The following is a 21,608-nucleotide window of genomic DNA, read 5'->3' on the forward strand; positions in this document are numbered from 1 at the left end:
AGGTAAGCTGGACTACTGCTTCGCTCAGGCTGCGTGTCCATACATTTGAGCATCGCTCTCTTGTTGAAAGTGCAAACTATAAAGTTCTTGATCCCCTTTCTGGCACAAATAGACTCACTTCAGTCATTGCAGCAATATCCCTAAAGACTAGATAACCTTAATCTTCATATCTGAAATTATATCAAAATACTTGACAGAGTTTCAAGTAGTCATTATAGACTTATTGTCATTTACGATAAAATTTTATAATGGAATTGGAAGTTCGGGGCTTTTACTACAGTTAATTAACATGACATGTGTCTCGCTCGAATTAACGATAGGATCTACATATCTATCCCAGGAGAGAGATAATGGACCAGATGGTGGAGGAAGCTGTAACCCACCAGCGGTTATGTGAACTACCCAACTGCAACGAGGAGTCCAGTAATCCTCTCGCACATAACCATGGGGTGACGAGCGTATTCCTAACGATCTCCACATTTAAACCTGCGAACCTACACAGACTGACATAGTGTAATTAATAAGAGGTGCGATGCCAAGCTTATTCCGCTTACAGTCTTAGCACGATGAGCCACACCACTGCTAATTTGAAGTTAGACAATTCAGCAATTAAATGGTTCCATTACATTTGAACCCACGTACATTTGAACCCATGGCAATTGCACCTGTATGCTATGTACGGTCACCCCAAGCTTATTCCGCTTACAGGCTTAGCACGATGAGCCACACCACTGCTAATTTGAAGTTAGACAATTCAGCAATTAAATATATCAAATAGTTAGAATGCATATTAACTTTTTGCTTAGGTCTGCGGAGTTCACTCAAACAGTCAAATGGCTTTAGCAGTTTCACTTTTTAGTTTATTGCTTGCTCCACACAATGCTGCAATGTTACTGGTACCGTACCTACTGTCCTTGTAATTACCACCAAAACAACTGCCAGGGTAGCCTAATTTGGACCAGAAGAATGTTAAATCTCTTATTTTCTGTCTACTGCCATTCTCTACGCTGCCCATGCCGTCAGGGACTGCATTAGCCTTGGCAGATTAATGCTGTAATGGGCCACATACCGGTACCGTACCGGTACTCACTACGGTACGTACGGTACCGGTAGGTGGTACCTATTACCGTACCGTTTCCTGGCATATGCAGATACATTCAGGCTACATGCTGAACTTAAGAACCTTAAAATGTTCGTACGGTACCGGTACCGGTACGGTAACACTGACACCATGCCCTTCACTTTTTCAAAGTCGCCATCCCTAATCTGCCACCACAATTCGACCGCATTTTGCCATCCCTAATCTGCCACTACGCTTCGACCGCATTTTGCCATCCCTAATCTGCCACCACGCTTCGACCCCATTTTGCCATCCCTAATCTGCCACCATTCGACCGCATTTCGCCATCCCTAATCTGCCACGCTTCGACCGCATTTCGCCATCCCCAATTTGACTTTTCGACCCTATTTTGCCATCCCTAATCTGCCACCTTTCGACCGTATTTTGCCATCCCTATTCTGCCATCCCCAATATGACTTTTATGCTACCACCACTATAGATCTTTTGGGCTCCCCAGGGTCCAGTAAACTCTGTACTAAAAAATGCAAGAAACAAAAGGGTTTTCTAGCTAAGATGGCTGGGAGGTCTAGTTCTATGACTCTCTAATTATATTAAAGTCAGGAGAACACACTGCTAGTAGCTAGTAGTAGTAGCTCAAGTTTTTCAATACACCTTCATAGAGGTCTACCCAGATGAACAAGTTTAAAAGAGGGAGGGGGAATCACCTTTCTACTCTGCATTGTCAATCCCAAACATTTTACAACAAAGAAAAACAGTAAAAACTAAAACTTTATTTTCTTGCCACAGCAGCGAACATATTTGGCCGCTGAAAACTGACACAGTGGTAAATTATCACAATATTGTTCCAATGGCTGTGACAATATATCACAACTTGGTGGGGAGTTGAGAATTATTTCAAAATACAAAATGCCTCCATCAAGTGTTTGTTTGAATCTTAAATAGGATTTATCAAATCAATATTTCTTACTGTATTTCTCATTGCTGTTTGGTAATGGTTCACCCAAGTGAATAAAAACCAACCTGGGTCAGCAGTTCTCAAACAGTGGGATGTGCCCCACAACAGTGGCGTAGACAAATTCCGCCTTACTATCTGTTATTTGAGATTATTGTTGGCCAGTTATTTTTGAGGTGGACGCGAGACTAATTATAAAAATGGTGTTGCAGCCTAAAAAGTTTGAGAACCACTGCCATAGGTAATATTAAAGTGTCTGTTACATGGATTAGTTGTGCCAGCGTACGAAGCTTGAGTTTTTAAAATATATTGAATAAATTAAAGGTGCAAATTATATGAAATGTGCAGTCTACGTTCAGTTGAAGAAAGGAACATCTCGCAAAGGAAGCCAACGACAGCCTAAACAAAATTTTTAAAGCAAACACACTTTTTGCAATTCAATTTTCAAAATCACTGATTTTTTTTCAGTAAATTCTGCTATTTAAACTGTGAAATCTGCTGTAAATTGTAAAAATGGGAATCCGTTGTATGTCTGTTGTTCACAATATGAGGATATATTTATATTGAGATATGAATAGCAAACCATATAGACATCCAGAAGCAAAAAAAATGATCCAACTTAGATTTAAATTTTTTAAATTCTGTGACTTCACAAGACATGAAGCCAGCACACTTTGTGGGGAATAAAAAATAATTCAGAAAATTAATCGATAAAGACTGTCCAGAACAAATCAAACCTTTTCTAAAGTTAAATATATTGGATGGTTTCAATTCTTAATTTCAGGAATAATCTGAAAAAACATTGTTTTTGCAATTGCTGAAGTCACCACACAGTAATCGTTCAATTTCTGAAAACTATAAAAAAATATGGAACCAATAAAATCATTTTGTATCTTAACTTTTCCGCATTTCCAAATTCAGGATCAGTTAAAGCATTGACTTCTATGATGAGCATTGCCCGATTCAGAATGTATAAGAAATTTAAAAGATGTGATTCTGCGAGCAAGCGTTAGTAAAACAGATTACAAAATGTTAATCATACGCTGGTTTAATTTCAATCAACGAATAATTCTGATACTCTTCATTTATTAAATCAGATCAAGCTCTAAACTGCCCTATAGAGATTCGATTGAAATAATTTTAAATCAAATGCGTTTACAATAACAGGCTGATGAGTTATAGAAATCTGAACAAGAATATATACTTCATATGCTTTGAGATATCAAAAAATGAAAAAGCAAAGTATAAACTTTTATCAAATTATTTTTTATCTTAAAATCTTGGAGCAAATCTGTCTGAGGCTGAAATAGCAGGCAATAATTAACAAACAAAGCAGGAAAGGTTTCAGTAATTACCGAAAAAATTAGGAGGCCGAAAAAAAGTAGCTGGAACTCAGATGAGATTGGATCGGATTCACATATTTATCCCGGGGAGAGGAAAGTCGATAAGACGACTTAGTCATATGGCCAACCACGGCCTCTCGTCCGATTACCAGTCAATGTCGGGTATGGGATTAGATCAGGGGTGCAAAACTCAAATGAGGATACGTGCCAAATTTTTCAAAATAATCTTGTCGCTTGCCACACACAATTGTGGTATTGTAAATGAACTCCCGTAAAACAAACAAATTGCAATAACAATACATAATAACGGATATCTATTTATTGAAACAATTTAATGTCCTGTAAAATGCTGATTTTGATATAAACGTGATATTTTAATGTATATATATCATAAATATTTTTTTACAAAACCGTTCGCGTGCCACGTTTGAGCGTATGGCGTGCCAAATTTGGCACGCGTGCCTCGTATTGTGCACCCCTGGATTAGATAGCCAGTTACAGTATTTGTTTCCTGGAGCGTGTACTTGTGTTTGTTCACTTCAGTTTGAGCCTATAATGCTAAGAAATCTCGAATCAGTAAGAACTTCAGATGTCTTAATTGACCTTATGGGGAGAGGATACTCATGTTGATTTCTGAACAAAGGGAAAGCTGTCCAGACGGACCTAATGAGGTTGAATGAAAGTACTGGAACTCAGATGAGATTTGCTTTAACAGTTCAATTTTAAGATGGTTAGTTAAGCTAATTAAAATGAAAATATTTGTTATATTTGATCTTGCACGCCTTATTTTGGATATTTACATTTCTTTATTGTTTAGACATTGCGATTTCATCCACATATTTTTATCGTGTTCTCGAATAGAAACATACTTTTGCTTTATTTGTAGCTTATTGTTATAGAGGTTCTAAAATAGAAGCATGACTTAAAAAGTTTGAAAGCCACTGCATCAGGCAATTGCAAATTGTCCTGCAAACCTCTAGTTAACAAGGCCACACCTAACCAGATAGTCCCAAACTGAGTTTCAGTTATCTTTTCTGGCCTCCCATTATTTTCAGTAAAAATTGAAACCAAATAAATCAGCGAAGCAAAAAATAAATTTGGCAAACTTACTAGGAACAGACGTACTCACTATAATATATAACAAGCACACAGTGAAATGTTTCTGTACCATGGGGAAGCACCTTGAGGGGGAAAACAAACTTGGTAAAAATATTTAGGGGGTAGATTAATACATGGGATGTCCATATACAAATAGTTGGGTATTGCTAAATGATCAGGCCTTCTGAACATGAAGTATTCTTATGAGTTACAGTCAGTGGTGGGATCCAGCCGATTTGCAGCGGTTCTATAGAACCGTCTCACGGGATTTTATGAGGTCAGCGAACTGGTTAGCATTAATCATGACTAATATAATCATGCTAAAATAAGATGACTTTTTGTAACAGAACCGGCTAAAAAAATATGACTTTTGTGATGGAACTGGCTGACAAAAAATTTGAATCCACCACTGGTTACAGGTGACCATTGTAATGTCAAAAGTTGCTGAAACTATAAAGCAACAGTTCCCAACCTGGGGCCGTGACCCCCCAATGGGGCCACAGAGCAGTTGGAGAGGGGTCACACTGCTTCGCGCAAAACTGATTTTACTCTACAAGACATTTATCGATAGAAAAAAACTTCCCATTCTTTCTAGTTGCATTGCTTGATAAGGTTATTTCACAGAGTGTATTCGCTTTTTTGTGCATGGATTGTTTGAACACAATGGGATTTGGAATCAACCAATCAAAATAACACTATAAATATGACTAGAATGATGAACAGGATTTTTAGCAGTCGATAACACACCAGAATTTCGATTAAAATTTGATCGATATTTGTGTTACGTTTGTTAATTACCGGTACCACTCAAAATAAAATACTGCTCTCCGATACAAAAAGCGCATTTTTCAATTCAAATATCCAAAATTATCACTTTGTAGTTTTTCAAGTAACTAATAATTTATGTATCACAATTTCACAATGAAAATAAATCCAGTCAAAAGAATTGCAAGAAAGCTATACCAAACTATTCTTATATGGACATTCCCCTGACCCTGATATGAACAACAAACAGTTAAAACTCCTCTTTATAGGTTTCCTTGGACAAAGTCTGGGTATGACGACAATAGACAGGAGGGAGGGATGGGGTCTCTCTTTGGAACAGCACATTTTTCACAAGTTTTTTCAAAAGAACCGGATTGTTTGAAAACAATGATCATAACAGTCATATTGTCGCATCCTATTCCCCCAGCCGAACAATCATTAGCGAGACATCTAGTGAGCAAATGTTCACAAATCTGAAAAATATAAAAAAAAAGTATTAGGAATGCCGGAAAGGCAGCTGGTTCAATACACATCTTTTGTCGCTGCAGAAGTATGTGTACCAATATGGAGGTGACTAATTTTGTTCGTCTAATTTACATCAAGTTGTGTAAAGAGACGGAAACCTATGGGCAGGGGAGATATTCACTTGGCTAACACAGACAGTCCCCGAACTTGTAATAAAACGAAATAAATTTACAGCCTAACCCTAACCTGGTACACACACTACGGGAGTACCCATTTTTCAAGGTGCTCCCGAAGTATGTATACCAAGATGTCACACAACCTTAACATAGTATGTGTACCAGGTTAGGGTTATCAAGTTGTGCGCCATCTTGGTGTACATACTTTTGGAGCGCCTTTTTAATATGCCGTATGTATACTCGTTGTCTAACCCTTACATACTGGAAAAAGCAGTGGGCACATGATTTAACCTAAAATTGTAACCCTCCATGCGACTACAGTTACAAACTTACAACCACTGGTCATTTTGGACTTCAAATAAATCTATTTTAATATCAAGTATCTAAACATGCATAACAGCTTGTGTATGGTTGTTTCCCCGACCCTTGACCCCTGAAAGATTCCCTATACTTTATCATTGCAAAATTTGTAATGCTGATTTTGAGAGTGTTTTGGAAAGTTGGAAACATGACTATTCTATCCAATTAAAGAGTCCAGCTGCACACTAACACAAATGTATTTCTGTAACGTTTCGTCGGACCGGAGTCAGACTTCCTCAGACAAGCAGTTTACAACAATGGCAAGAAATAAATTTGGTAAATGAATTTGAAATATCAAATCAAGGATGACGTAACAATGCATAAACACTTATTTGCATTTAGCCGTAGAAGAAATGATGGGAAAATTAGAATCACAAACAAATATCAGTGGAGCTCATTTCAGATGTAATTAAAAAAAAAAATTATATTATTGCATTTATGAAATTAAGTGCACATAATCTTAATTTTAATTACATTTAGTTACCCATCATTTTCGTAAATGCAATAATATAAATTTTTTTTTTTAATTACATCTGAAATGAGCTCCACTGATATTTGTGGTTCTAATTTTCCCATCATTACTTCTACGGCTAAATGCAAATTAAATGTTTATGCATTGTTACGTCATACTTGATTTGATATTTCAAATTCATTTACCAAATTTATTTCTTGCCATTGTTGTAAACTGCTTGTCTGAGGAAGTCTGACTCCGATCGGACGAAACGTTACAGAAATACATTTGTGTTAGTGTGCCGCTGGACTCTTTAATTGGATAGAATTGTTATGTCATTGTTCACTTATTGCTGATTTGTATTTGTTGCGGCGGTAATAAACAATGAAATCGATGCCCAGGGAAACATCCATAGCCTTATTAGGTATCATTAAAATACTCACCATCTCAGGCTGCATCCTTGTTGCCAGTTTTTCTCGAACAAAATCAACGACGTCTTCGTTGGATAAAACATCCCAGATCCCATCACAGGCCAGAACCAGGAATTCATGGTCTGGTGTCAGATCTTTCACAATTACATCGGGATAAGCTGGAATGAATGAAACAATTTAGCAATGTAACCTGACACTAGCTAACTGAGGAGATGTGTTAAAATCAACACAAATTTTCTGGCTAACAAATCGGACATGTAATTAGCATTTTATTCCTAATTCCTCTGAAGAGCTAACAGAGATGCGTTGTAGACCAGCAGCAATAAATCAATGCAAATCCCCTATTGCTGCCCCTTGTTGTTTGGCTATCAAATTGGACATGTAATGAAAATTTTATTTAAAATAAGTTTGTATCAGTTTCTTCAATATTAATTCATAGAATAAAAGTAACACATCTCTGGAATATCAAGAACATTAATAAACAGAAGACTATATTATAATGGAAGTAATATTACAAGTTAAAAAAAAAAATTTGGGTAAAATTCCTCCCATTTTCACAATTTAAAAAAATTAATGTCATTTTTCTTTTGGAGTGTAACAAATTCGAAAATAATAATTGGAAGCCAAGAACAAAAATTAAGATACAGAGTGTTATAGCAGCATTGTAAAAAAACTAATATTGCAATATAATCGGGCAACAATATTGAGATTGGATTTTTCAGCTCAGTTCAAACCTCGCACTAGCCACAGGGAAAAAAAGGAAGGAACATTTTTTCTCGTTATTGCACAAAATGAAATTCCACCATCAAGTCCATTCATCTGAACTGGAACTGGTCGTAGTAAGCATTGATTATATACCATCTTATCAACTTCTCTCTCTCCCACGACAAATACAAATATTGTACTTTAACACGAGAAAGAGCACGGCTACTCTCACCTGTAACAACTTGTTCTTCAGGTTTTTTATCTAAATTTTTCTTGAATGAAAAATCCCCGAAAGCTCGAGACAGTGCAAGGTTCCCGTTTACTCTGTTGAACTCCACCCAACCCCCAGCTGCCGTTATCCTCTGTAGCTCCCTCGAGTGGTTGGGTTTGTGATCGAAACTCAATTGTTGAACGTGGCCTCGTACACTTGAAATTGCTCTCGAATCGCCGATGTTTCCCTGAAATGGAGATACATTTGATAAGAATGTGACAGACAGTCAGCAAATGGCCACTATAATACAGGGTAATCCTTTGAAAAGCAGAACCCATATTAAATTTTTCATTTACTCTACACCGGTGGGCAAAACTTTTCTACGTTTCTGAGCTGAAATTTTTTCATTAAAAATAGTAATTCCCCAATGATTGTCACCTAGAAATATAAGCCTACAATTACAGTATATCACTGCAGCGATACCAAGTTAGCTCGAGTCACATTTGATTTCCAAAAAATATCTTCCTCACAATGATTACTCTTACCCTTCATGGGAAAGGAATCAGATATTCTTACAAAACAAAATGACAGAAGATGTAAAATGTTCATTTTCGGAAAATGTGACATAAGCTGCAGTATATCCTCGCACATGAGCAAAGTTTAAAACTCATAAGGGGCAGCCTAAACGTGCATAACTTTGATAGCACATAAATATTAGCATATATGCGCATAACTCTGATTGCAATCAGATAAAATGACATTGTGCTCACTCAATTCCAACAGCTATAACTCAAACCATGCTAATTTCTCATGATAAGAGCGTACGAGTTGTAGGGTCGGCTTATATGCAAATTTTTATAAATTCACCTGTTTTAGTGGGTCGGTTTATATACAGGATCTGTTCAAATGCGGAGATATACGATACTTTGGATTTACTGCTGCGATATGCCTAACTTCATGTCTATGAAAGCCTTAATTTGGTTTTAATTGGGGTTCAAGTTTTGAAATATGAGTAGTCAACTACAGCCAATTGTTTTATTGAGACATCATAAGTTATCCAATAATAGTCATAGTAAAGTTTATTTTCTCCATGCATTAAAAAGAGCATTGAATGTATATTTATACCGGGGAATGGGAGCCGTCGGGAACCAAAATTCGTTATCAGGCAACGACACCAAAGGTTCTAATACCTAAAATTTGTAAGCCTGGGAATTCAGTTTTAAGAACACTGTCATCATTAGTGTGTATGGCTTTGGCAGCAGAGCCAACAACAACAGATATTCAAACTCTGAATCTCAAATCACATTGGCAACTTTTAATTTCACAGAATAACGATTCCATAATTCAAACCTAAACATTTGAAATGAGCGTATCAGACAAACAATAGAAGAATTATTTTGTAAACAAAGTCTCTCTCTGTCTTCCACGATGGCTCGACAAAGAATGACATTTCTGTAACATGAGTAACGTCCAAGACAAGAGTCTCAGGTACTGGCTGGTATTGAGCAATTCGAAATTAGCCGTATAGTATGAATCAGCATCGTAGGTGTCGCTGCTCGAAGACCTTTCGTGGTCCCTCGCGACTCCTGTCACACATATGAAGTTCTTTTTTTTACTTATTGTATATCTTGCCATATTTCCGTGATATATTTATATTGATTGTGTTGACGAATAAATGATGATTGATTGATTGATTGAGTATGACTCATGGCTTTTGACTGTCAAGTATCCCTCTGCATTAACGATACGGGAACTTGTGTAGTGTGTGTGACAGGTTAGGGTTAAACCGCAATTTTATTTCGATTTCCCTTATTTTATTTCTATTACGAGTTCGGGGACTGTCTGTGTTAGCCAAGTGAATATACCCCTGCCCATAGGTTTCAGTCCCTTTACACAACTTGATGAAGAGTAGGCGAACAATATTATTTACCTCCATATTGGTACACATGCATCTGGAGCGCAATGATATGCATGCTTGAATAGTGCGGCTTTTCTAATTCAACTCAAAATTGAGTCAAATTTCAAATATCTTTTGATAAATTATAACCCAGAATAATGTGCAAGCAGACATGTAAATTAGGACTAGCATATTTCTGCTTGGCCTTGCAAACTCAGGGATATGCTCAGGGCATACTAAGCTGACAATGCCAACAAAATTGTGTTGAATATGTAAGCAATCTTCCATTTTGAATAATATACATGAACTTATTGTTGTGCAATTAAAGGTTTATCCATTTTACTTTGTTAGATTTCCGTGCAATGGAGACGAATCTCATTCAAACAGTCATTTTCATTATTTAAACCACATTTCTTAACCTAGGGTAAATTTCTTCATACGTGGAGGTAAATTTCGTTATTGTGAAAAAGACTTTGAATAAACACCACAATTTGCTTGTATTGTTACAAGAAATCAGCATCAGCCTATTATTATCAGTAGGCCTATATTTCAAACGAAATTGAAAACCAACACCAAGTCGTGTTCTTTAATATTTTACTCATTACATTAAATTTAGTCACAAAAATAGCACACTAGAATTTATTGAAACAAAATGGCACAAAAAAAAATCTTTTATCAACCCTCCCTACTCTTTCCCTTTTACTCTCCCCCCCCCCCACTTATTCAGCTGTTAACTCTTTTCGCCACTCCACCACTCCCCCCACACACACACCTTTTTCTCTCCCCCTCCACTCTTTTCTCACCATATCTCACTCTTCCATTTTCCATGCCGGAGAATGAGGAGAAGATGGGGTAAGAGGAGAAAGGGGGGAGGGGGACGAGCGAGAGACTTCGCCTCTGAAGTTAGAGCTCATAATACTTTGCTCGTAAATTTTTAATGAATGATCCAGAATAGATGTAATGAGGTTAAATCTTGTAATCTTGTTTAATAAAGAGGTAAAATATAAGAAAAAGGTTGAAGAACCACTGATTTGAATTCTCATAGAAGCAGTTTTTGCCAATTGTAACGTTTAAATATCACTTCGCCCCAATAGCGTCCGCTGGCCACATATTTGAGTTAGGTCAATTATTAACTCATAATGAAATGGATTGACAAGTTAAGTCAATAACCTCAGCATTGATAATTTATAGTTAATCATGTATGAAAAGGGGATAAACTAAATAGTAGTCATGTGGTCATGCTTGAACTAAGTATAATTAACCGCTACATATCTCTATTTACCAAAGTATGTTAACACCACTACCAGAAACGTTTTGGTCAGAAGTGCCAACTTTATTTCAAATTAGTTGAGGTTACGCATTTCTTTTCTACAATTCCTCAAAGATAGCACAATCTCTTTCCACTTAATAGTCAGTATATTTGTAAGCTTTCGTTAGATTATAGTCTTAACCCTTTTCAGACAAAACAAGATATCAGCTACAAGATAATTATTCGCTTGTTTTGTCTGAAGAAGTTAACTATGATCTAACGAATATACCAGCTATTTTGTGGAAAGAGATTAGGCTATTTTAAAGGGTGACCGTACATTTCAACCCATGTACATTTGAACCCATGCGTATATCCACAGGTTCAATCTATATGCGGGTGCTAAAACCCATGGGTTAGGGTTAGTATGGGTTTAACTATCCGTGAAACAAAAAAAATTCCATAGGTGCAATAGCATACAGGTGCAATTGTCATGGGTTCAAATGTACGTGGGTTCAAATGTAATGGAACCATTTTAAAGACATACACACACAAAACAAACGCTTCCAACCTCCGACATTAAAAAAATAGAGAATTTACGTATTAATCATCTCAAGTATTCTGCATTACTGATTCAATCGCTATCAATTTCTTCACTGAGCATAAGCTATCAGACATTACACATTCTAAAATATCACACCTGCATTACTATCAATTCAATCATCATTAATTCCGTATGACTTCAATCAAATTCACTGATAAACATATAGAACACACAAAGTCTGTAGTAGGAGTTGTTCATTGCAGTTGTATGCCACCCCTAACAATATCCAATGGGTGAATACTGAAACTGCAAATGTTGGTGTGCATAATTGATTTGCACCGATAGTTGTATTTATATAGCATTGAAGTGAAAATTCACTCAATTTAGAATATATTCGAAAATATCATTCCAGGTTGCATTCATAATTGAATTAAGCCCCTATTTTGGTCACCTCTGATTCTCTCCTCTTATCCAATTATATAGCAATCCCTGGCTCTGGCCTAATATTGAAATTTCCAACAAAAAGCGACGACTCACACAATAGATTTTTCCACCCTTGATGAGAATAGACACCGCAGTACATCCTGACATGTCGTCCTTTATCGCTGGGTCTCTCATCATTTCGTCATCTAGTTGCAGAAATCCCTCACGCAAAGCAACAGCTATGTCACCTTTTTCTGGAATAGGATATTTTAAAAGAAAATCAGCTTAAGGCAAGATAACCTAAATTCACTCAGAAGTAAGTCAGATCTCTGAGCAAAGTTACAGGCAAACAACAAAATGACGAGTGCTACAGAAACTATATAGAATTTTGGAAGTGCATTAATGGCACTTTCTTAGAATTAAAGAAAACTCATCTCTGAGCAAAGTTACATGCACTCACACAGAAGTAAAGAAAACTGATCTCTGAGCTAAGTTACATGCACTCACACAGAAGTAAAGGAGACTCATTCATCTCTGAACAAAGTTACTGGCACTCACTCTGAATTAAAGGAAACTCATCTCTGAGCTAAGTTACAGGAACTCACGCAAAAGTAAAGGAAACTCATCTTTGAGCAAAGTTACGGGCACTCACTCAGAAGTAAAGAAAACTGATCTCTGAGCTAAGTTACGGGCACTCACTCAGAAGTAATGGAGACTCATCTCTGAGCAAAGTTACATGCACTCACTCGGAAGTAAAGGTGACTCATCTCTGAGCAAAGTTACGGGCACTCACTCAGAAGTTAAAGACACTCATCTATGCCAATATTGCGCTTTACTTACGATAAGCGTGATGCGATACAACGGCATTACATATTTTCTTGCTTGCAAATTGTGCGGCTGCCTGACCGCCATGCCCATCAAACACAGCAAACATGTGAGATTCTTTCTCATCGTTCAAACATAGGGAGTGAGTGTGTTCATCCTCCATGTCTTGAGAGAATCATTCGGTCAAGGAATATTTAGGATAAAATTTTCATATATATCCAAAGGAACGTCGATAAGATAGCTTAATTATATGGCGTGGAATGCCCAATCATTAAGTCCATGTTGAGTACGGGATTAGTTGACCAGTTATTTGTCCCAAATGCATAGACTTGATAAATGAAATTTGAGTCAAATATAGACCATGCAAGGATAAAAAAAATATTAAGTTGGTCCTACACAGAAGACTGTTCCTTTAGAGCAGCAGTTTTCAAAATTTCATGATTCTTGACCTACTTTCAAAGACTCCCAACACTCGTGGCATTTATCAAAATATATAGTTCTTGTTTATGTATCCTCATAACATGACAAAAAGAATTGTTTATTTAGAAAGAAATTTTATCCACTCATTTTTCTAACAAGAGAAATGCCAGAGCAATATATGACGTGTCTTATTGTGAACTCAAATTATTCTTGAAAAGCTTTTGACAATTTTTCATCACTTTCTATCAAAATTGGATCGACTCGAGTGAAAATTATTTGACAAATTCGATATTCAGGAAGCTAAGTATGGCCTATTTCAAAAGATACTGATTCTCCATCCCTGCATACATGACGCTCCGATTTTCAATGTATGATTTTCATCACTAGATGTCTCTTTCCTCGTCACTGGTTCTGATAAAGTTTGTCCCATGTTGCCGTTGTTCCAGCGTTTATGTGCAGTTTAGCACAATGAACTATAAATCCGAGTATAGCATTATATTCAATATCTGTTAGAACAATAAAGGAAGGTTACAATATATACGACAACAAATATATATACAATTTACAATATATAAACAACAATATACGAAAACATAATTTAAAATATTAAAAGAAAAAACCAAATTATTTGGGCATTGTATCGTGAAACGTGTATCACAGTTAAGATATGTTTCACAAAGTCTGAGTGTTGATCACTACTTATATAGCTACCGTACCACTATCCGACTATGGTAAAGTACCCGTAATACATGATGTTCAAGATTATATTCTTGAAAAAGAAAGTCATCTCTGAATTTTCTGGTTTTGTAATAGCCTAGACTAATTTGTTTCATGAACACTGATTTCCCAACTAACAGACTAATGATCCAGCACTAAGTTCCTCAATCGACAGTCTGGCAGTTGGTTCATTCAGGCAGTCAGATAACAACCAGCCAATAGTCTGGAATCACTAGGAAGACGTTTGTTATCGCGCCTCTACTAACCTGTGGTGCTGATGCCTGTACCGGTATTGTTTCCCTGCCCTCAATCTCACAAAATCTTAATACAGTACTAACGTTAATAAGTCAGGAAGTGGGCACAACTACAGAACTAGGCTACCAGCAGAACGCAACTTTTTATTCCTTGATTTGTACACTTTGCTATTTGAATAAGATAAAAAAAAAAAACTCTACATACAGACACAGCCTATTCCGACCTCTGTGAAGCTAGCAGCAAAACACGAAATTGTGACTGACAGAATCGCAGAAAATACCCACGCGTACAATTAAATGTTCCCAATGATTTTTAAAGAAGAAAGTGTATATTTTGATTAGTTTCACAATAGCAATTAAAGCAAAACAATCATTAACTACACTCCTCGTATTGTTAATATATAGTAAACAAGCTAAAGCGACTGTTACAGTGCACAAATTTTTTTTATAATTCTTTGAGAGATGTTTAAAAATGACTGAATTTTCGTCGTGTAACATGGTCGTTTCATGAAAACCTCCAATAAAGGCGGCATTGCAACACCATTGGTGAAAAGTAGAAACCTCAAAGATTCGATTTCATTATGTCAGAACAGTCTCAGCACGTTTTGACTTGACCATATATAATACTAAACATAGCGTATATTCTTCAATTTTTAAAACAATGTATATACAACAAATTTGAAACTGATTTTGTATTTCAACTAAATTTACTGGATAGTTCATCAAAGAAGATATTTTTCTCTTTGTCACACAACAATAATGCATTTCATTAAAAGTAGAATAAGTTGAGGAAAGTCTGAAATACCGAAAAAAAATTTACGCCCTCTTGTCGATTCTTTGATAAATTTCACAAAATTATCGTTTTTGAAAGGGCGATTTCTCAAAAACCGCCAATAAAGGCAGCACTACGACACATTCGAAAAAAAGCAGATACCCTATAGATTCGATTTTAATATGTCAGAACAGTAGCAGCACGTTTTAACTGGCAATACATGATACCAAACATAGCATATAATTTTCAATTTTATTAACTATGTAGATGTAAAATAATTAAAAACGGTTTGGTATTTCAACTAAATTTACTGGATAATTCATCAAATACTTTTCTCTCTTGGCCATATATCACAACTGTACGTTCATTAAACTTGGAATAAGTGGCAAATCTAAAAATAACAAAAAATGATTTTACGCCCTCTTGTTGATTTTTTTCGGGATTTCAAAAAAATATCGTTTTTGAAAGGGCGATTTCTCAAAAACCGCCAATAAAGGCAGCACTACGACACATTCGGAGAAAAGCAGATACCTTATAGATTTGATTCCATTATGTCAGAACAGTAGCAGCATGTTTTGACTTGGCCATATATAATACCAAACATAGCGTGTATTCAAAAAGTTATAAACAATGCAGAAGTAACATATTCAAAAAACGTTTGGTATTTCAACTAAATTTACTAGACAAATTATCAAACATCTTCTTTGGCCATACATATATACTGTACGTTCATTAAACTTGGAATAAGTTGCGGAAAGTATGAAATACGAAAAAGCATTTTTTGTCCTCTTGCGGATTATTTTCAAAATTTCAAAAAATTATCGTAATTGAGATAGCGATTTCTCGAAAACCGCCAATAAAGGCAGCACTACGACACATTTGGAGAGAAGCAGATACCTTATAGATTCGATTTTAATAAGTCCGAACAGTAGCAGCACGTTTTGACTTGGCCATATATAATTCCAAACATAGCGTATATTTTCAATTTTATTAAAAAATGTAGATGTGACATATTTAAAAACGGTTAGGTATTTCAACTTAATTTACTGGATAATTCATCAAACACTTTTCTCTCTTGGTCATACATCAAAACTGTATGTTCATTAAACTTGGAATAAGACGGCGAATCCTAAAATAACAAAAAATGATTTGACGCCCTCTTGTGGATTTTTTTCCAATTTTTATAAAAAAAATATCGTTTTTGATAGGGCGATTTCTCAAAAACCGCCAATAAAGGCAGCACTACGACACATTCGGAGTAAAGCAGATACCTTATAGATTTGATTTCATTATGTCAGAACTGTAGCAGCACGTTTTGACTTGGCCATATATAATACCAAACATAGCGTGTATTCAAACTTTTATAAACAATGCAGACGTAACATATTTAAAAACGGTTTGGTATTTCAAATAAATTTCCTAGATAATTTATCAAACATCTTTTCTCTTGAACATACATATATACTATACGTTCATTAAACTTGGAATAAGTTGCGGAAAGTATAAAATACCAAAAAGAATTTTACGTCCTATTGTGGATTATTTTCAAAATTTCAAAAAATTATCGTTATTGAAATAGCGATTTCTCGAAAACCGCCAATAAAGGCAGCATTACGACACATTTGGAGAGAAGCAGATACCTTATAGATTCGATTTTAGTAAGTCAGAACAGTAGCAGCACGTTTTGACTTGGCCATATATAATTCCAAACATAGCGTATATTTTCAATTTTATTAAAAAATGTAGATGTGACATATTTAAAAACGGTTTGGTATTTTAACTAAATTTACTGGAAAATTCATCAAATACTTTCTTCTCTTGGGTATACAACAAAACTGTACGTTCATTAAACTTGGAATTAGTGTGCAAATCTTAAAATGCCAAAAAATGATTTGACGCTCTCTTGTGGATCCTTTTCGGAATTTCGAAAAATTATCGTTTTTGAAAGGGCGATTTCTCGAAAACCGCCAATAAAGGCAGCATTACGACACATTTGGAGAGAAGCAGATACCTTATAGATTCGATTTTAATAAGTCAGAACAGTAGCAGCACGTTTTGACTTGGTCATATATGATACCAAACATAGCGTGAATTTAAACTTTTATAAACAATGCAGACGTAACATATTTAAAAACAGTTTGGTATTTCAACTAAATTTACTGGATAATTCATCAAACATCTTTTTTTTTGGACGTACATCAATAATGAACGTTCATTAAACTTGGAATAAGTTGCAAATTGTATAAAACAACAAAAAAATGACTTACGCCCCATAGTAATTTTTTTTTAATATCTCGAACATACCGTTTTTGGAGTGGCGATTTCCCCAAAACCGCCAATAAAGGCAGCACTACGACACATTCGAAGAAAAGCAGATACTCCATAGATTCAATTTTTATATGTCAGAACAGTAGCAGTATATTTTGACTTGGCCATATATAATACACAATATAGCGTGTATTCACAATTTTATAAACAGTGTAGACGTAACATATTTTAAAAAGATTTTGTATTTTAACTAAATTTACTGGATAATTCATCAAATATATATATTTTTTAGACATACATCAATACTGTACGCTCATCAAACTTGGAATAAGTTGCAAATCGTATAAAACAACAAAAAATGTCTTACCCCCTATATTCATTTTTTTTTTAATTTATCAAACATACCGTTTTTGGTAACGAGTTTCCAAAAACCGCCAAAAAAGGCAGCAGTACGACACATTCGGAGAAAAGCAGATACCTCATATATTCAATTCTATTATATCATAACAGTAGCAGCACGTTTTGACGAGACCATATATAATACCCAATATAGCGTATATTCTCCAGTTTTAAGAACAATGTGGACGAAACAAATTTAAAAAGGGTTTGTGTTTCAACTTAAGTTGCTGGATTAGTGATCAAATATATTTTTCTCTTTGTCGCACATCGATATTGTACGTCTATTGGACTCAGACTAAGTTGCGGAATGTATAAAATAATAAAAATCATTTTACGCTCTCTTGTGGATTCTTTTCATAATTTCAAAGAAATATGGTTTTTAAAAGGCGATTTCTCGAAAACCGCCAATAAAGGCAGCATTACAACACATTCGGAGAAAAGCAGATACCTTATAGATATGATTTTATTATGTCAGAACAGTAGCAGCTCGTTTTGACATGGCCATATATGATACCAAATATATCGTATATATTTTCAATTATTTAAATTGCGTAGATGTTCACATATTTTAGAAGGCTTCATTATTCACTATTCAATTTCATTATTCATCAAAATTCTTGTTTATAACAGATTTAAGGAAAGGTTTTAAGTCAATTATTCAAGTTTCAAGGTTACCGAATATTTAAGCTATTAGCTTCAAAAAGAGTTATTCCATGCACAATACATTTAAATGAGTTGAGGATTTTATAAAATACCTCAACGACATCTGTCTTTTTTTTTCTTTTCTGCCTATTTAATTTACTTATCAGTAATTTCTCCAAATCTACCAATATAGGCAGAATTACTCCTTATTCAGAAAAAAAGAAGAACACTTAGAAATTTGATTTTATTGTGGCAGAACCAGTAGCAACACTTTTCGATTTGGCTATAGCATATATTCTATGATTGTCAAACAATGTAGATGTAACATATTCCAAAGACCAACTGCATTTCAAATATTTCTAACAGACAATTACGCAATTATCTTTACTTAGTTTGTCTTAATTCATAAAATTTGTAAGTAGTCTCGAGTATTATATCCAAAATTTTAAAAATGTTCGATATTTTTCTAAGTGTAATTTCTCAAATAAAAAAATTGGTCAATAAAGGATGCTTTAGGAGTCAATGACGTAGAGGGAAAAAAACGCCATAACATAACAAGCACGTTTTGGCATAGCTATTAAGGATGAAATTCCTCTGAAAGAGTTAAATAAATGAGAAATCACTTTGAAATTCCTCATTTAATAGGTACATTTCACAGCATTTCCATAAGCATGATTAGTGAATTCTATGTTATACCAGCTTGTTGCAGATCATTTTGAAAAGGAATCCTCTTTTAGACAACGATCATCAGACATTGGGGTGATAAAATAACCATGTTACTATAGAACAGAAAAATAACAACATGCTCTAACATGTCCACACGTAATGTCTATTTTTTTCAAGGTAATTTCAATTCAATTTCAAGATAAAAACTAATCTAGAGTATATTTTTAAAGTTTTGAACAGTAATGCTGAAAGATATTTTGAAGATATCGTGAATTATATCTATAGCTGATTTAACCAGCAGGGAATTCGCAATATTTGCATGTTGAAAATTAAACTTTTAGTATTTTACAGCGTCGTAAAATGAAAAACAATCTCATTTAAAATAGTACATATAAGAAAACACATACAAGAAACAGCCTAAAAATAATAAAATACAGAAATTTTGAGCAAAATTTTTGAGAAATCGCTATTTCAAAAACGATCATTTTTCGAAAATTTGAAAATAATCAACAAGAAGGCGAAACATGATTTTCCGTTATTTCATACTTTCCGCAACTCATTCGAAGTTCAATGGACGTACAGTATATATGTATGTCCAAGAGAAAAAGATGTTTAATAAATTATCTAGGAAATTTAGTTGAAATACCAAACCGGTTTTAAATATGTTACGTCTGCATTGTTTATAAAAGTTTGAATACACGCTATGTTTGGTATTATATATGGCCAAGTCAAAACGTGCTGCTACTGTTTTGACATAATGAAATCAAATCTATGAGGTATCTGCTTTTCTCCGAATGTGTCGTAGTGCTACCTTTATTGGCGGTTTTTGAGAAATCGCCCTTTCAAAAACGATATTTTTTTGAAATTCCGGAAAAAATCCACAAGAGGGAGTAAAATCATTTTTTGTTATTTTTAGATTTGCCACTTATTTCAAGTTTAATGAACGTACAGTTGTGATATATGGCCAAGAGAGAAAAGCTTTTGGCTTTTCAAGATTTGCACACTAATTCCAAGTTTAATGAACGTACAGTTTTGTTGTATACCCAAGAGAGGAAAGTATTTGATGAATTATCCAGTAAATTCAGTTGAAATACCAAACCGTTTTTAAATATGTCATATCTACATAGTTAATAAAATTGAAAATATACGCTATGTTTGGAATTATATATGGCCAAGTCAAAACGTGCTGCTACTGTTCTGACATATTAAAATCGAATCTATAAGGTATCTGCTTTTTTCCAAATGTGTCGTAATGCTGCCTTTATTGGCGGTTTTCGAGAAATCGCTATTTCAATAACGATAATTTTTTGAAATTTTGAAAATAATCCACAAACGGACGTAAAATGCTTTTTGGTATTTTATACTTTCCGCAACTTATTCCAAGTTTAATGAACGTATAGTATATATGTATGTCCAAGAAAAGAAGATGTTTGATAATTTGTCTAGTAAATTTAGTTGAAATACCAAACGTTTTTTGAATATGTTACGTCTGCATTGTTTATAACTTTTTGAATACACACTATGTTTGGTATTATATATGGCCAAGTCAAAACGTGCTGCTACTGTTCTGACATAATGAAATCAAATATATAAGGTATCTACTTTTCTCCGAATGTGTCGTAGTGCTGCCTTTATTGGCGATTTTTGAGAAATCGCCCTTTCAAAAACGATATTATTTTGAAATTCCGAAAAATATCCTCAAGAGGGCGTAAAATGATTTTTTCGGTATTTCCTACTTTCCGCAACTCATTCCAAGTTTATTGGACGTACAGTATGTATGTATGCCAAAAGAAAATGATTTTTGATAAATTATCTAGTAAATTTAGTTGAAATACCAAACGGTTTTTCAATATGTTACGTCTGCATTGTTTATAACATTTTCAATACACACTATGTTTGGTATCATATATGACCAAGTCAAAACGTGCTGCTACTGTTCTGACATAATGGAATCAAATCTATAAGGTATCTGCTTTTCTCCGAATGTGTCGTAGTGCTGCCTTTATTGGAGGTTTTTGAGAAATCGCCCTTTCAAAAACGATATTTTTTCAAAAACTTCGAAAAAAATCCACAAGAGGGCGTCAAATCATTTTTTGGCATTTTAAGATTTGCACACTAATTCCAAGTTTAATGAACGTACAGTTTTGATGTATGACCAAGAGAGAAAAGTGTTTGATGAATTATCCAGTAAATTTAGTTGAAATACTTGACCGTTTTTAAATATGTTACATCTACATAGTTGATAAAATTGAAAATTATATGCTATGTTTAGTATTAAATATGGCCAAATCAAAACGTGCTGCTACTGTTCTGGTTTGGTGAAATCGAATCTTTAACGTATCTGCTATTCTCCAAAAGTGTCGTATTGCTGCCTTTATTGGCCATTTTCCGAGAAATCGTCACTCCAAAAACGGCATGTTTGGGAAATCAAAAAATTATATATAGGTTGTAAGACATTTTTCATTGTTTTATACAATTTGCATCTTATTCCAAGTTT

General features: G+C 34.7%; 1 protein-coding gene across 1 annotated transcript; it reads right to left on the reverse strand.

The window, feature by feature from the left end:
• Nucleotides 1-1,831: 1,831 nt before the first annotated feature.
• Nucleotides 1,832-13,895, reverse strand: LOC120340646 (putative protein phosphatase 2C T23F11.1). Its single transcript, XM_039408958.2, has 6 exons — nt 13,721-13,895; nt 12,989-13,138; nt 12,263-12,402; nt 8,060-8,285; nt 7,135-7,280; nt 1,832-5,712 (listed from the first exon to the last, which is right to left on the reverse strand). Exons 1-6 carry the CDS (start codon nt 13,821-13,823, stop codon nt 5,503-5,505), a joined length of 975 nt encoding a protein of 324 aa, XP_039264892.2. The 5' UTR covers nt 13,824-13,895; the 3' UTR covers nt 1,832-5,502.
• Between the last annotated feature and the right edge of the window lie 7,713 nt (nt 13,896-21,608).

Source organism: Styela clava, chromosome 14 (assembly GCF_964204865.1).
Source record: "Styela clava chromosome 14, kaStyClav1.hap1.2, whole genome shotgun sequence".
NCBI lineage: Eukaryota > Metazoa > Chordata > Ascidiacea > Stolidobranchia > Styelidae > Styela > Styela clava.

What these genes read in the sequence shown, in the direction of transcription:
- LOC120340646 (XM_039408958.2), bottom strand. Translation starts at nt 13,823, where the DNA reads ATGGGACAAACTTTATCAGAACCAGTGACGAGGAAAGAGACATCTAGT. An exon ending in AGGGTGGAAAAATCTATTGT is followed by an intron (nt 8,286 to 12,262) that starts GTGAGTCGTCGC and finishes TCTCCATTTCAG; the next exon opens with GGAAACATCGGCGATTCGAG. An exon ending in CAAGGATGCAGCCTGAGATG is followed by an intron (nt 5,713 to 7,134) that starts GTGAGTATTTTA and finishes TATATTTTTCAG; the next exon opens with ATTTGTGAACATTTGCTCAC.